General features: G+C 48.3%; 1 protein-coding gene across 2 annotated transcripts in view; it reads right to left on the reverse strand.

Moving 5' to 3' along the window:
* LOC130272833 (uncharacterized) overlaps positions 1-15,307 on the reverse strand; it is a 32,865-nt gene that overhangs the window by 524 nt on the left and 17,034 nt on the right. The window contains exons 3-8 of one of the 2 annotated variants that reach the window (XM_056518772.1): positions 14,943-15,209; positions 14,462-14,550; positions 3,355-3,438; positions 775-921; positions 511-642; positions 309-431 (exon numbers count right to left, since the gene is read on the reverse strand). In XM_056518772.1, the coding sequence (XP_056374747.1) occupies positions 309-431; positions 511-642; positions 775-921; positions 3,355-3,438; positions 14,462-14,550; positions 14,943-15,209 (842 nt within the window). Of the gene's footprint in view, positions 1-308; positions 432-510; positions 643-774; positions 922-3,354; positions 3,439-14,461; positions 14,551-14,942; positions 15,213-15,307 lie in introns of both variants that reach the window. The other variant, XM_056518771.1, reaches the window with a different exon arrangement.

Raw genomic sequence — 15,307 nt, forward strand, 5'->3', positions numbered from 1 at the left:
AGAAAAGGTCTGAGGGCAAAAAAAAATCTCCCATGATGCAATGCACTCATGTAATGTTGTAGTTTGCAGAACTGTGAATGCAGCTCTGGAGGTGACTGGAATATAAGGCCCCATTCAGACCACATCTACGGAAAACGAGACATAGTCACAGCTAGTCTACATTTGGCACGTTGGCAGCACAGTGGGCTGCACGTCGGCATCTCTTTCGACGTGGACCTAAAACCGTGGTCTGAACGCGGCCTAAGACGCATCGTAAATCGGTTGATGTAGGTTTCGTGTGTGAGGCAGAGCCGAGCGTTCTAACTCACCATAATGGCGTTGACGATGTCGTTGTTGTTGTGTCTCAGCGCTCGTACCGCCTTGGCCCGGGACACGTTGGCCTGAGCCATCACCAGCTCGATGTCGCGCACCTCTAGTCCCGTTTCATCCACCTGCGGAGGAGAGAAGGAAAGGTAACATGGAGGCGGCCGAGAATCTAATCAGATGATACGCGGATCTACAGTGTCTGACCTCCTCCTCCTCCTCGCTCTCCTCTTTGATGGTCAGGGTGGGCGCCGTCTCCGTGATCAGCGGCGAATGCTCCATCGGGACCTTGAACTTCTCGGCGGCCGCTTTGTGCACTTGCTGCGAGAGATCTTCAATCTGATACAGAAAGAAAATCCAAAGAGATAATGACAACTGTGCCCATCCTGTCCGCCATCTTCCCATCATGGCGCCCTAGGCAGCTGCCTACTCTTCAAACCACCACCCCCACTCCGCACTAGGCCTCGTCACCTTGGCTTCCCCAAACACGATATAGATGTCGGATGCAGGACTCTTGAATACGTCCGGTTTGGTTATCACAAATAAGATGTTTTTGGATTTCCGGATGGTGATCCTGGTGACGCCGTGTATCTGCCGGAGGCCGAGCTTGGACATCGCCTGGAGGAGCGGTGAAAATGGGCGAAATTATGGAAGAAGATTGGTCAGTGTTAGCAAGTGATCCTCTTAAAACCTGAGCAGTGGTCTCCAAACTGTGCACCTCCAGATGTGGCAAAACTACAACTCTCAGCATGTAGTTGTAGTTTTGCAACAGCTGGAAGTCTACAGTTTGAAGACCACTGACCTAGAGCAGTGTGTACCAACATGGTGTGCCTCCAGATTTGACAAAACTACAACTCCCAGCATGCCTGGACAGCCAAAGACTGTCCGGTCATGCTGGGAGTTTTATTTTTGCAACATCAGGAGGGCTACAGTTTAGAGGACACTAACCTAGAGCAGTGTGTGCCTCCAGCTGTTGCAAAACTACAACTTCCAGCATCCCTGGACAGCCAAAAGACTGCCTGGGCATGCTGGGAGTTGTAGCTTTGCAACAGCTGGAGGCACGCTGTGTTGGTACACACTGCTCTAGGTCAGTGGTCTCCAAACTGTGGACCTCCAGATGTTGCAAAAATAAAACTCCCAGCATGTCCGGACAGTCTTTGGCTGTCCAGGCATGCTGGGAGTTGTAGTTTTGCAACAGCTGGGAGCCTACAGTTTGAAGACCACTGACCTAGAGCAGTGTGTACCAACATGGTGTGCCTCCAGATTTTACAAAACTACAGCTCCCAGCATTCCCGGACAGCCAAAGACTGTCCGTTCATGCTGGGAGTTTTATTTTTGCAATATCGGGAGGGCTACAATATGGAGAACACTGACCTAGAGCAGTGTGTGCCTCCAGCTGTTGCAAAACTGCAACTTCCAGAGTTCCCGGACAGCCAAAAGACTGCCTGGGCATGCTGGGAGTTGTAGCTTTGCAACAGCTGGAGGCACGCCGTATTGGTACACACTGCTCTAGGTCAGTGGTCTCCAAACTTTGGACCTCCAGATGTTGCAAAAATAAAACTCCCAGCATGACCGGACAGTCTTTGGCTGTTCAGGCATGCTGGGAGTTGTAGTTTTGCAAAATCTAGTGGCACGCCATGTTGGTACACACTGCTCTAGGTCAGTGGTCAAACTGTAGGCTTCCAGCTATTGCAAAACTACAACTCCCAGCATGCCCGGACAGCCGTTGGCTGTCCGAGCATGCTGGGAGTTGTAGCTTTGCAACAGCTGAAGTGACACTGTTTGGAAAACACTAGAGCTGGAGTCATTTTATTCTGCCCAAAATGAGAAAAACATGGAGGCTTCCTCCGTGATACAAGACCACACCTGCTCATGGGTTGTGTCTGGTATTGACGCACGGCTCCTTTTTAAATGCTGAGCTGTAATACCACACACAACCTAGGGATAGGAGTGGCGCTGTTTACAAGATTTGACAGGACATCTGTTTCTGGAACAGCCAATATGGCCACCATTATAGCTTCCCCAGGGGTTGTCATACAATGGCCAAAGTATCCATGCATGGTGAGGTGGCCACAAGGTCATGGGGTACAATGGACTATATACGTTTCTTCACTTATTACTAGATGGTTATAAACTTCTGTCCGGGAATAAATATACATTGTGTTAGTGTTTTTATGTCTGATATTATCTGTATACTGTGCTTACTTGGGTTGCCATAGTAACACAAACACTCGATATGTACTTCCTGTCTTATGATCACCACTGCTATAAATGGAGGTCACGTGACAGGAAGTCTATGTAGACTTTTGTTGTTGCTACCTTGGCAACCCCAGAGAAGGAAACTAGCACAGGTTCTGCCACCATCTTGTGATGTGATATTCAGTGTGGTTAAAAGGGGGTTGATATACCAGTAGGGGGCGCCGGTGCCATGCCAACAAGATACAGGACTGAACTTAGTTGACTAAGACTCTGTGGCAGAGGGGGGGCGACAGTGAGCATGGGAGTAAGGAACATAGCGTTGTTCTTCCAAAAACAGCGCCACATCTGTACATGAGTCATGTCTGGTATTGCAGCTCAGCCAAAGAGAATAGAGCAGTGCTGCAATACCACACACAGCCTGTGAACAGGTGTGGCGCTGTTGTTGGTCAAAAACGGACATATTTTTCTAACCTACAACTTTCAAATACTTTCTCTATCCTTAGGGCCTATTCACACTACGGAATATTTCATGCCGACAATCCGTGCAAAATCAATCGGCACTAAGACAGCTTGGAAGTGCGTCGTCTCTGCTGACAGCGACACATATCCTTGCGTTTGTGTTACGTGTTTTAACCCCTCATGATATGTACAGTGCTCTGGAACCTATAAAAATAAATATTAATAATTATAATAATAGTGACTGCAACCTTCTGGTTACACCACAGGTCACAGCATCATGTGACTGTCCCTTTAAGGGCGAGTGCTAGAACCTCGCAGGAAGGAAGCCGCCATTAAAGGGCTGAGTCTGTGTGAAGACATTTACATCGATCGCCTAATAAATTATTCACTCACCTTCCTGGCCTTCTTCTCACTCCGACTCTGCTTGGCCTTACTGATGGATTCCTCTCCGGAGCCCAAACAATGCGCCAGCTGGTTCTATAGGAGACGAATACATGAGATATAGTATTTATATATATATATATACAGCTGGTATAAGTTATATATCTCCTGTATATAGTGATATGGACCATGCTGGTATAACCTGGTATATACTGTATATAATATATATATACAGCTGGTATAAGTTGTATATCTCCTGTATATAGTGATATGGACCATGCTGGTATAACCTGGGTATATACTGTATATAATATATATGTACAGCTGGTATAAGTTATATATCTCCTGTATATAGTGATATGGACCATGCTGGTATAACCTGGGTATATACTGTATATAATATATATGTACAGCTGGTATAAGTTATATATCTCCTGTATATAGTGATATGGACCATGCTGGTATAACCTGGGTATATACTGTATATAATATATATGTACAGCTGGTATAAGTTATATATCTCCTGTATATAGTGATATGGACTAGGCTGGTATAACCTGGTATATACTGTATATAATATATATGTACAGCTGGTATAAGTTATATATCTCCTGTATATAGTGATATGGACCAGGCTGGTATAACCTGGTATATACTGTATATAATATATATGTACAGCTGGTATAAGTTATATATCTCCTGTATATAGTGATATGGACCATACTGGTATAACCTGGGTATATACTGTATATAATATATATGTACAGCTGGTATAAGTTATATATCTCCTGTATATAGTGATATGGACCATGTTGAACGTGCTGCATTTTTGTGACATCACATTCCAAAAAATTTTATCAAAAACTATTATAAACTGAGATATAAGTGGTACCGATAAAAAGTACAGATCATGGCGCAAAAAATGATTAGAGATTAATAAGAATAATAGAAAAGCATATGACATGGGTATCATTTTAATCATATTGACCGTCAGAATAAAGAAAACATGTCATTTTTACCGTAAAGTGTACCGCATGAAAACAAAACCTTCCAAAATTTGCGGTTTTCTTTGCAATTTCCCCACATAAAAGTAGTTTTTTTTTATGCTTACTATAAGGCTAGGCTCACACTACGGAATTTCCACCTTCAATTCCGCTTTGAAATTGCAGGCAGAAATTCCGCTTGCTAAAATGTATAGTGTAGTGGATGGGTTTCCGTTCACAAATTCACACTTCGGAATTTGTGAACGGAAAATCCACTTTGAAATTTCCACCTGAAGAATGGCGTTGCTCATTCTTCAGGCGGAAATACTCACGGAACACATTGCAGTCTATTGGAGACTGCAGTGTGCGCACGGTCCTAGCGCTGACCGATTCAGTCGGTGCTGGCCGCACTTGGAATCTCCGGCGGAAATTTTCTGCCCGGAGATTCTGCGGTGTGAACCTAGCCTAAAATCTCTTTCTCGAAGGACCCATTGGCGACACAGAGACCGTGGGTATATCTTGCTGTCATTAGGAGGCTGACATTAGGCATACAAAAAGAAAGTCGGCCCCTCCTGGCAGGATATACCCCGCCTACTGACTTTGAGCCAATCAGTTTAGTCCCAAAGTGAGGAGAGGACCTACAGAGAAAAAAACTGCAGGAGTCCGAGGGAACCAGACAAAAAGAACCGAAAAACCGAACCAAAGCAACAAATACAATGGGTGGGTGCTGTGTCCCCCAATGGATCCCCTGAGACAGAGATTTTACGGCAAGCATAACTTTTCTCAGTTGGCTCCATTGGGGGACACAGAGACTGTGGGATGTACCAAAGCAGTCCCTGGGGTGGGAAGAGTACCCAATCAGAATCAGGCAGAAAGCTGAGCAACTGCTGCCTGCAACACATTGCTACCAAACCAGCGTCAGCTGACGCAAAAGTGTGCACCTGGTAGAATTTACTGAAGGTGTGCAAGGACGACCAGGTGGCAGCCTTACAGACTTGTAAGGCCGAAATCTATTCTGGAGCACCCAAGAAGCCCCAACGGAACACGTTGAATGCGCAGTAACCCGAAAAGGTGGGACCTTCCCTTTACGACGGTACGATTCCGAGATGGCAGAACGGATCCACCGCGAAATGGTTGCCTTGGAAGCCCCTAGCGACGATCCCCCGGAATCACAAAGAAAGAGTGACACTGCCGGAAGGAGGAGGTGATGGAAAGATAGATCCGGACAGCTCGAACAACGTCCAGACAATGTAAGGAATGCTCCTTAGAGTTGGACGGAGCCAGACAAAATGAAGGAAGAACGATCTCCTCGTTCACGTAAAAGGAGGGAACTACCTGGGGCAAGAAGGAGGAAGGCGGCCAAAAAACCACCTTGTCCTGATGAAGGACCAAGAAGGGAGAGCGACAAGAGAGAGCGGCCAGCTTGGAGACCCTGCTAATGGAGGTAATCGTAATGAGGAAGGCAACCTTCCACGAAAGGATGTAAAGAGAAGCTTCCCGGAGAGGTTTGTACAGAGCCTCCCTCAAAGCGCTAAGCACCAGGTTGAGATTCCAAGGAGGGGTGGGAGACCTGTATGGCGGCGCCGCATGGGCCACGCCCTGCAGGAAGGTGCGGACATGAGAGTTGGAAGCCAACAACCGTTTAAACAGAATAGAAAGAGCCGACACTTGACCCTTTAGAGAACTGAGTGCCAAGCGCTGATCCAGACCGGATTGCAAGAAAGCAAGAAGACGCTGAAAGGAAAAGATGACCGGAGAAATGGACTGAGCCTCGCACCACCGGAAATAGGCCCGCCAAGATGGTAAATCCTAGTGGAAGAAGGCTTACACGCCCAAAGCAGATTGCGAATCACTCTGGTAGAAAACCCCCAAGCTCTCAAAACCGCGGTTTCAACCACTACGCCTTCAAGTGCAGCGACAGAAAATGGGAATGGCAAAGAGGACCCTGGGAGAGCAGATTGGGACAAACTGGAAGACGCAGAGGGACGTCGGCGACCAGCCGAATTACGTTGGCGCACCATGCTCGTCTGGGCAAGTCTGGAGCCGCCAGAATGGCGGGAATTCCCTCCGCTTTGAGTTTTCTCAGAACCCTGGGCAGGAGAGGGAGGGGAGGAAAGAGGTAAGGAGGGCTGAAGGATGACCACGGGATCACGAGCGCGTCCACTGCCATAGCCAGAGGGTAGCGGGACTTCTCGACAATCAAGGAACCTGTCTGTTGTGGCGAGACGCAAAGAGATCCACGTCCGGGGTTCCCCAAAGATCACAGATCTGCGCAAAAACCTCTGGATGGAGAGATCATTCCCCTGGATCCGTGGGGGAGTGGCTGAGAAACTCTGCTTCCCAATTCTCCACTCCCGGAATGTGGATCGCCGAGATGGAGGGAACTCGAGTCTCAGCCCAGAGCAGAATCTTGGAGACCTCTGCCATCGCTGAGCGACTGAGCATGCCGCCCTGGCAATTGATATACGCCACCGCCATGGCATTGTCGGACTGGACTCGAACAGGATGACCCTGTAGGAGCCTCTCCCAATGGAGGAGGCAAAGAAAAATGGCATGGAGCTCCAGAACATTGATGGGGAGGACCAGTGACCCTGGACCATTAGGTCCCGAAACACACCTCCCCAACCCAGGAGGCTCGCATCGGTCGTGAAGACCGGCCAGTTGAGGGGAGAAACGACCGCCCCTGGAGAAGGAGAGTTGAGCCACAACAGAAAATACCTACGAACAGAGGGGGGCAGAAGAATTCGGCGATCCAAAGTGGACGGGGACTGTCCCTTCGGACCAGGATGGCCAGCTGGAGAGGGTGATACCGGAACTGGGTGAAAGGAACAGCCTCCATGGCTGCCACCATCCGGCCCAGCACCTCCATGCAGAAGCGAATTGGAATAGGAGAGGGGCGCCATAGACTACGGACACCCTCCAATAGGGAGCGCCGCTTGTCCAACGAAAGACTAACTCAGGCAGCGCTGTGTCGAAATGGAGACCCAGAAAGACAAGGGACTGAGTGAGAGAAAGGTTGGACTTCTCCCTGTTGATCACCCAGCCGAAGGCAGACAGAGTCTGCACTATGAGATGAAGGCTCTTCAAGGTTTGGGACTAGGAAGGAGCTTTGATCAAAAGGTCATCCAGGTAAGGAAGAACCAAGATCCCCCGAGCCCAAAGGATGGCAATCACCACTGCCATGACCTTGGTGAAAACCCTGGGAGCCGTGGCTAGACCAAAAGGAAGAGCCATGAACTGGAAATGACCTGCAGGGATGGCACAGCGGAGAAATCGCTGATGGACGGGGAAAATGGGGATGTGCAGGTAAGCATCCCGCATATCCACTGAGGAAAGAAACCCCCCCCTGATCCATGGACACGACCATCGAGCAGAGGGACTACATAAGGAAATGGCGCAGGAGCCGGTGGCGATTGAGCAGTTTGAGGTTCAGAATGGGGGACGACACCCTTTCTTGGGGGACGACAAAAAGATTGGAGTAGAACCCCGAAAAACGCTCCCCTGGAGGAACTGGAACAATCACTCCCTGAGTGAGGAGGGTACGTAAAGCGACCTGAAAGGCCGCCACCAAAGAAGGGGAATGAGGAGGGCGGGATCGGAAGAATTCTCCCAATCCCAGGGAAAGGAAGCAAACTTTATCCTGTAACCGTCGGATACGAAGTCCAAGGGAGGCTTACGGTTACCGGACTTGGCCGCAAAACCGTCAGAACGGAAGGATGCACCTTGAAGGAGGGAGCTTTGCGCAATTGGGAGGGTGCTTGCTTGGGTGAACAACCTGAGGCAAAGGGCTGAAAGGAAGCAGTCTTCCTCCAGTAGCTTCGCATATGATCTCTTCCAGGCGCTTTCCAAAGAGCCAAGTACCGGAGAAGGGCAACTCATCTGCATCCCACACCTTCAGTCACATGGAGCGAAAAATCGCAACCAAGATACCTGAAGCAAAGGCCGTACATCAGGTGGACTCCAGTGTTGCCAAACAAAGGAAGTCCCCGGCCTGAGAGAGTTGACGAGCAAAGTCCTTTTGAGGGGCGCCTGACAGGATGCCTTGACGAAGTTGAGAAGCCCAAACCGAAACAGCCATGGACACCCAGGCGGAAGCAAAAGGTAGGAAGTAAAGACAAACCTGCCGCTTCAAAGGCAAACTTTGCCAAGTTCTCAATCTTCTTGTCTGCCAGATCTTTAAAGGACGTCACGTCCGCTAGAGGCAGAGTAGTAGATTTGGACAGTCGAGAAACCGGAGGATCTACTGCAGGTGGCGTCGTCCACTTGGAAACCAGATCCTGAGAGAAGGGAATTTGAGCTTGAATCTTCTTGGTCCCCTGAAATTGTTTGTCTGGATGCTTCCAAGCCACGTCAAATTCAGCAGAGAGTGGCGAAAAGAAACTTCTGGATCAGGATCCGAGGTTCTTGGGTCCTCCAGATGAAAAGTGTCCCTGATGGCCGACACCAAGCTGTCCACCATATCGGACATGGCAGAGTGGTCCTCTGGAGGGGGCGGCCAGCTGGAGAAGAGGAGCGTGATCTACGGGAAGAATGTCTATCCCGATTACGCGACTCTGGAGAAGAGCCTGACGTAAGCACTTTAAAGGGGTACTCCGCCCCTAGACATCTTATCCCCTATCCAAAGGATAGGGGATAAGATGTCAGATCGCCGTGGTGCAGCTGCTGGGGAGCCCCGGGATCCCCGCTGCAGCACTGCGCTATCATTACAGCACAGAGCGAGTTCGCTCTGTGCGTAATGACGGGCGATCCCAGGGGACGGAGCCGTGTGACGTCATGGCTCCGCCCCTCGTGACATCACGGCCCGTCCCCTTAATGCAAGTCTATGGCAGGGGGTGTGACGACCGCCGCGCCCCCTCCCATAGACTTGTATTGAAAGGGACGGGCCGTGACGTAACGATGCTCCGGCCCCTGTAATGCCCGTCATTACGTGCAGAGCGAACTCGCTCTGTGCTGTAATGATAGCGCAGTGCAGCAGCGGGGATCTTGGGGCTCCCCAGCAGCGGCACCGTGGCGATCTGACATCTTATGCCCTATCCTTTGGATAGGGGATAAGATGTCTAGGGGCGGAGTACCCCTTTAAGGCACTTGTGAGAGCGCTGGAAGTGGGGGTCAGAAGAGACTGAGCGGGAGTCCTTTTGGGTTGTGCGCAGGGAAGACTGCTCCAAGGCCGAAGCCACTGATCTGGAGACCCTAGCCAGATCAGAGATCGACTGGGAAAGGGAAAAAACCCACTCTGGGGGAGGGGCGGACACCGCGCGTTCCAGGGGGGCATCGAGATGAAGAGGCAGGCAGCAGCTGATGGCTGCAGAGCAAGAAGGAGGAAGAGGAGAAGCAGGCTGCACTGACCAGAGGGAGTGGCCTCCGCACCGGGATGGACCCCATTGGAGGAGGAGAGGGAGGTGTACAGGAGATGACCCCCCCAAAGTGCACGCACCAAGCTCATAGGAGAATTAGTGACCCTGGTGCGCGTGCAGAGAGACTATTGGCCAGCAGCAGGAGGAGGACAGGAGCCTCGCCAGTGCAGCCGAGAACGGGGAGTGGGCGGAGCTAAGTTCTGGACCAGGCCGCAGCCGCGGCTTCAATTAATTTCCTGCCCGCCGTGTGACCGCCGTGAGAACTGACAGGCTGTGGCCAGGAGAAGTAAGCAGTGTTGGATAGGGAGAAGGGAAGGGGGATGTAGCTGCCCTGTGATCCCCGGAGCCCCGACACTGCATATATAAAGACCGGAGCCCTCATCCCTGCCCCCTATAACAATAAATTAAAGAAATGTATGAAAAATCCCCCTGGGGCCCCAGCAGAAAGGGCCCCTAAGCAAAGGAAGAAAAAGATTGGGGGGGGGGGGATGGAAGATGGAAAGATACTTACCTTGTGTCCAGCACATACTCACCTAAGATGTCTTCAGCCAGCTATGGTCACCTGCGTCATGTCAGGCTGAGACAGCGGGACAAGCAGGGAAGATGGGGGGACCCGGACCCAAGGTGCAGCCCTACGCGCTGGCGGGAAGGGGTTAAAGGAGCATACTCTATGTCCCGTGCCCCTTAGCTGCATATGGGGGTGTGGTATAGGGTGTGATGCAAAGGGCAGATGGCATTAACCCCTTGTATTCGTGACTCCAGGGCATGGTTTATCCTCAATACCACCCGAAGGTATATCACTGGATCCTGGGCTAGGCACGGGGGCAATAAAGACTCCGATGCCAAGTTACAGACAATGGCAACTTTACTGAGGTTAGACAGGTGGAAAATTCTATACAGTTCAGCCAGGGCCCAAGGAGGTGATCAGTGACTTCAGAGACCGTAAGGGTTTGCTGGGACTTGTAGTAGAGGTGGACAATTTAGTGCAGGCCACGTTGATTAGACAGATGACTTTGACTTGACTGACAAGACTGTGACTGTGGCTACTTGCAGGTTTGCAGCTTGTGGCCTCCTATGACTCCGGGCACACACTTAGGCACAACTGGACTGGACCTCAGCAAAGACTAAGAGAGAGAAGAGACTCCTCCCAGGGCTTTTATGGGGGAGGCTCTGGTGGGGTCCCATTGGTCACCCCTAGGTCACCTGGACACTGATACCTCCTGAATAACAATCACATGACAAATCACATGGTAAAAGGTATAACACTCTTACATATATAACATAAGGATTATATACAATTACAATAAACAGATGCAGGGGGAGGGGGGGGGACACTGCAGGAGGCTGCCTGACAGGGCAGCAAAGGTACGGGGTAACACCTCCCGTACTGGGCCACCACAGGGGAACAGGTAGCACCATGGTCCTGAACCCCCACCTAAAAAACAGAAAAGAAAAAAGGAGAAAGAACCTAAATACAGGCCCTAGCTAGAAAATAAAAAAGAAGACCAGACCTGTGCCTGCCTCCTACTGACACTAAGCTAAAACTGATTACCTCAGAGCCTGTAGGCGGGGCATATCCTGCCGGGGGGGGGGGGGGCAACTTTCTATTTGTATGCCTAGTGTCAGCCTCCTAGTGGCAGCAAGATATACCCACGGTCTGTGTCCCAAAATGGAGCCGACCGAGAAATAATATTTTTTTGGTTGTGTCATACATTTTATGGTAAAATGATACGAATGACAATTGGTCGCGCAAAAAACAAGCCCTCACATGGGTCTGTGGATGGAAATATAAAATACTTATGATTTTTAGAAGGCGAGGAGGAAAAAACAAAAATGCAAAAATAAAATGGTCTGTGTCCTTAAAGGGGTAAAAAAAAAAAAAATTTTTCAGATCAACTGGCTCCAGAAAGTTAACCAGATTTGTAAATGACTTCTATTTAAAAATCTTAATCCTTCCAGTATTTATCAGCTGCTGACAACAGTCTGACGACAGTGCTCTCTGCTGACACCTCTGTCCATGTCAGGAACTGTCCAGATCTATGGGGATTTGCTTCTAAGCTGTACAGTTCCTGACATGGACAGAGGTGTCAGCAGAGACTGGAGACTGGAAAGAACTGCACAATTTCCTCTGTAGTATACAGCAGCTAATAAGTACTGGAAATATTAAGATTTTTTTAATAAAAGAAATTTACAAATCTGTTTAACTTACAGTTGATTTGAAAACACTTAAGGGGCTAAGTTGGTGGTAGTTGTCTCCCAAGTCAGTCTAAAGTCCAGCTAAGTCCAGTCAAGACAGCTGAGTGGTCACAGCTGCACCATAACTACAAGTCCCAGAGTGCCTAGAGATTTAACCCCTTAAGGACCGGGGGCTTTTCCGTTTTTGCACTCCTTACCTTTTAAAAATCATAACTTTTAAATTTTGCACTTAAAAATCCATATTATGGCTTATTTTTTGCACCACTAATTCTACTTTGCAGTGACATTAGTCATTTTACCCAAAAATCTACGGCGAAACGGAAAAAAAAATCATTGTGCGACTAAATTGAAGAAAAAACACCATTTTGTAACTTTTAGGGGCTTCAGTTTCTACACAGTACATTTTTAGGTAAAAATGACACCTTATGATTTATTCTGTAGGTCCATACGGTTAAAATGATCCCCTACTTATATAGGTGATTTTGTCGCACTTCTGTAAAAAATCATAACTACATGCAAGAAAATTTATACGTTTAAAATTCTCATCTTCTGACCCCTATAACTTTTTATTTTTCCGCGTACGGGCCGGTATGAGGACTCATTTTCTGACGCATTTTCACTGCGGTGGTCCCGATCAGCCCCGCTGAGCAGCCGGGCAGCTTTCACTTTCGTTTTAGATACATCATTCAACTTTGAACGCCGCGTCCAAAGGGTTAATAGCGTGTGGAACCGCGATCGCTGCCGCGCGCTATTAGCCCCAGGTCCCGGCTTCAGATACATGTCAGGACTGACCCGATATGACGCGGGGTCACCGCGTGACCCCACGTTATATCGCTGAAGCCGGCCAAGGACGTAAATATATGTCCTTGGTCGTTAAGGGGTTAAAGTGACATCCTATGCAACGTTACCCCAAATTATTGCACTACCAAAGTTTGCTGTTACACTGCATGGACTGTAACATCTTCCTGCAAGAACGTTCAGTAAAAAGTATTTTCCACAACCCTGCCTATGGGTCTTTATTGCCCCAGCGCTTGGCCAAGGAACTTGCTTATCCTTAGAGTGTGGAGGTTAATACTACCCTGGCGTCACAAACTCTATTCCAGTCATTGTCCCCTGCCACTACCCTACAACACACCACCCCATTAGCCCCCCCCATATATATATATATATATATATATATATATATATATATATATATATATATATATGTGGTGTCCCAGTACAGAACCTGTCCCTGTCTAAAGTTCCCTCTGTTAGAGTCCCTCCATTCCACAGGGCTCTCCTGCAGGGCTTGCCCCTTGGTCGCCTCATATAACTTTATTTTTATATAGTATATAAATGTATAGGACCTACCGAGGTCACATGGTATATCATAATGGTTGTATAGATATTTAGAACCTTTCGGGGTCATGTATTAGTGTCATGTGATGTACCCAGAGTTCTTTGGGTTCAGGACTTACAGGCTTGGCAACAAATGGGATTAGTCCAGCCCCCTTAATATATAAAGGGCTGTAGTCTCTAAATTCACTCTCTTATCTCCCGGATCCAAAGCAAGCACAAGCAGCATATCTTCATTCAATTCATCTAGGCCAGTGGTCCCCAAACTGTGGCCCTCCAGATGTTGCAAAACTACAACTCCCAGCATGCCTGGACAGCCAACGGCTTTCCAGGCATGCTGGGAATTGTAGTTTTGCAACATCTGGAGGGCCACAGTTTGGGGACCACTGATCTAGGCCAATGCCTAAAGAACCAGCAGCCACTAAAACCGTGAGTTATAAAGCTCAATCCTACAAATCCTGTGTGACTACTATTCTACTCAAATCTTATCATTAGTAGCACAGTGGCCTGCTTAAAGGGGTATTCCAGGAAAAAACTTTTTTATATATAATCAACTGGCTCCAGAAAGTTAAACAGATTTGTAAATTACTTCTATAAAAAAAATATTAATCCTTTCAGTACTTATGAGCTTCTGAAGTTAAGGTTGTTCTTTTCTGTCTAAGTACTCTCTGATGACACATGTCTCGGGAAATGCCCAGTTTAGAAGCAAATCCCCATAGCAAACCTCTTCTAAACTGGGTGGTTCCCGAGACACGTGTCATCAGAGATTACTTACACAGAAAAGAACAACCTAAACTTCAGAAGCTCATAAGTACTGAAAGGATTAAGATTTTTTAATAGAGGTAATTTACAAATCTGTTTAACTTTCTGGAGCCAGTTGATATATATAAAAGTTTTTTCCTTGATAACCCCCTTAAAGCTAAAGACTGTCCATACCAGCAAAGCCTGTGAGGAACCTGCATCCCGGTTACCTCAAGAGAAACCGTACAATTGTAAAGACTGTTGCATAAAAGTTCAAATAAAAGTTTCCAGTTATCTCGTAAAATCGGCTGTGGACATTCCGCTTATTATCCCTGCCGGTTGACGGCAGGATCTCCTATACTAAGCAAATTGCACCCTGGCGTCACGACAAGTAAGAATTAATACCACCAGACCCTGTAATATCATTGCAACACCCCAGACACCACACATATATATATATATATATATATATATATATATATATATACACACACACACACACAGTACCTGGCTGGAGGATGAGCGCGGTTCGGTCAGATCTGCTTCTTCCAGTTCGGGGAGGGATTCATCATTACTTTCTGTATCATTACAGGAACCTGGAGCAATGACAAATGATAGAACTAACAACCATAGACCAGTGATCTCCAAAATGGGATCTCCAGCTGCTGTACAACTACAACTCCCAGCATGCTGGGAGTTGTAGTTTAACAACAGCTGGAGGTCCACAGTTTGAAGGCCAATGTTATAGACTAGAGCAGTGTTCCCAACCAGGGTGCCTCCAGCTATTGTAAAACTACAACTTACAGCATGCCCGGACAGCCGTTGGCTGTCCGGGCATACTGGGAGTTGTAGTTTTGCAACAGCTGAAGGCACCCTGGTTGGGAAACACTGGACTAGAAGATACTTCATTATAGAATGTTCCTGCAGTATGATGCACAATTCAGTGAGACGTTCTGCCCTGCTACATCTGAACATGTCGAGGACTTACCTCTGTGACTTAGCGTCTCGCACCCTCGTTGCCCCAGAAGGGGTTTGTTGATGCCCAGCAGGCTGACTGCAGACGTCTCCCGCAGCAGGGTCATCTCTTGCCCTCGAGATGTCAGCTCGCTGTCGCTGGAGGAGCTGGGCTCGGACGGGGGGCAAGTTAGTGGGGGTTTCTTTCCGGCCTGTTCTTGGCTCTGCGGGGCCCTTGGACAGCGGCTGGTAATGGGGGGCTCTGCGCTCACATTCGGGGTCGTGGAGCTGCCTTCAGATGCTGCTAGAAATACCATGAAATGCATAAACAATTAACCAAATAAATTCTACGAATACGCCGCATTATGTAGTCAGAGGAGGTTTAGGGCATTAATACAA

The sequence above is a fragment of the Hyla sarda genome, chromosome 5, assembly GCF_029499605.1.
Source record: "Hyla sarda isolate aHylSar1 chromosome 5, aHylSar1.hap1, whole genome shotgun sequence".
Classification (NCBI taxonomy): domain Eukaryota; kingdom Metazoa; phylum Chordata; class Amphibia; order Anura; family Hylidae; genus Hyla; species Hyla sarda.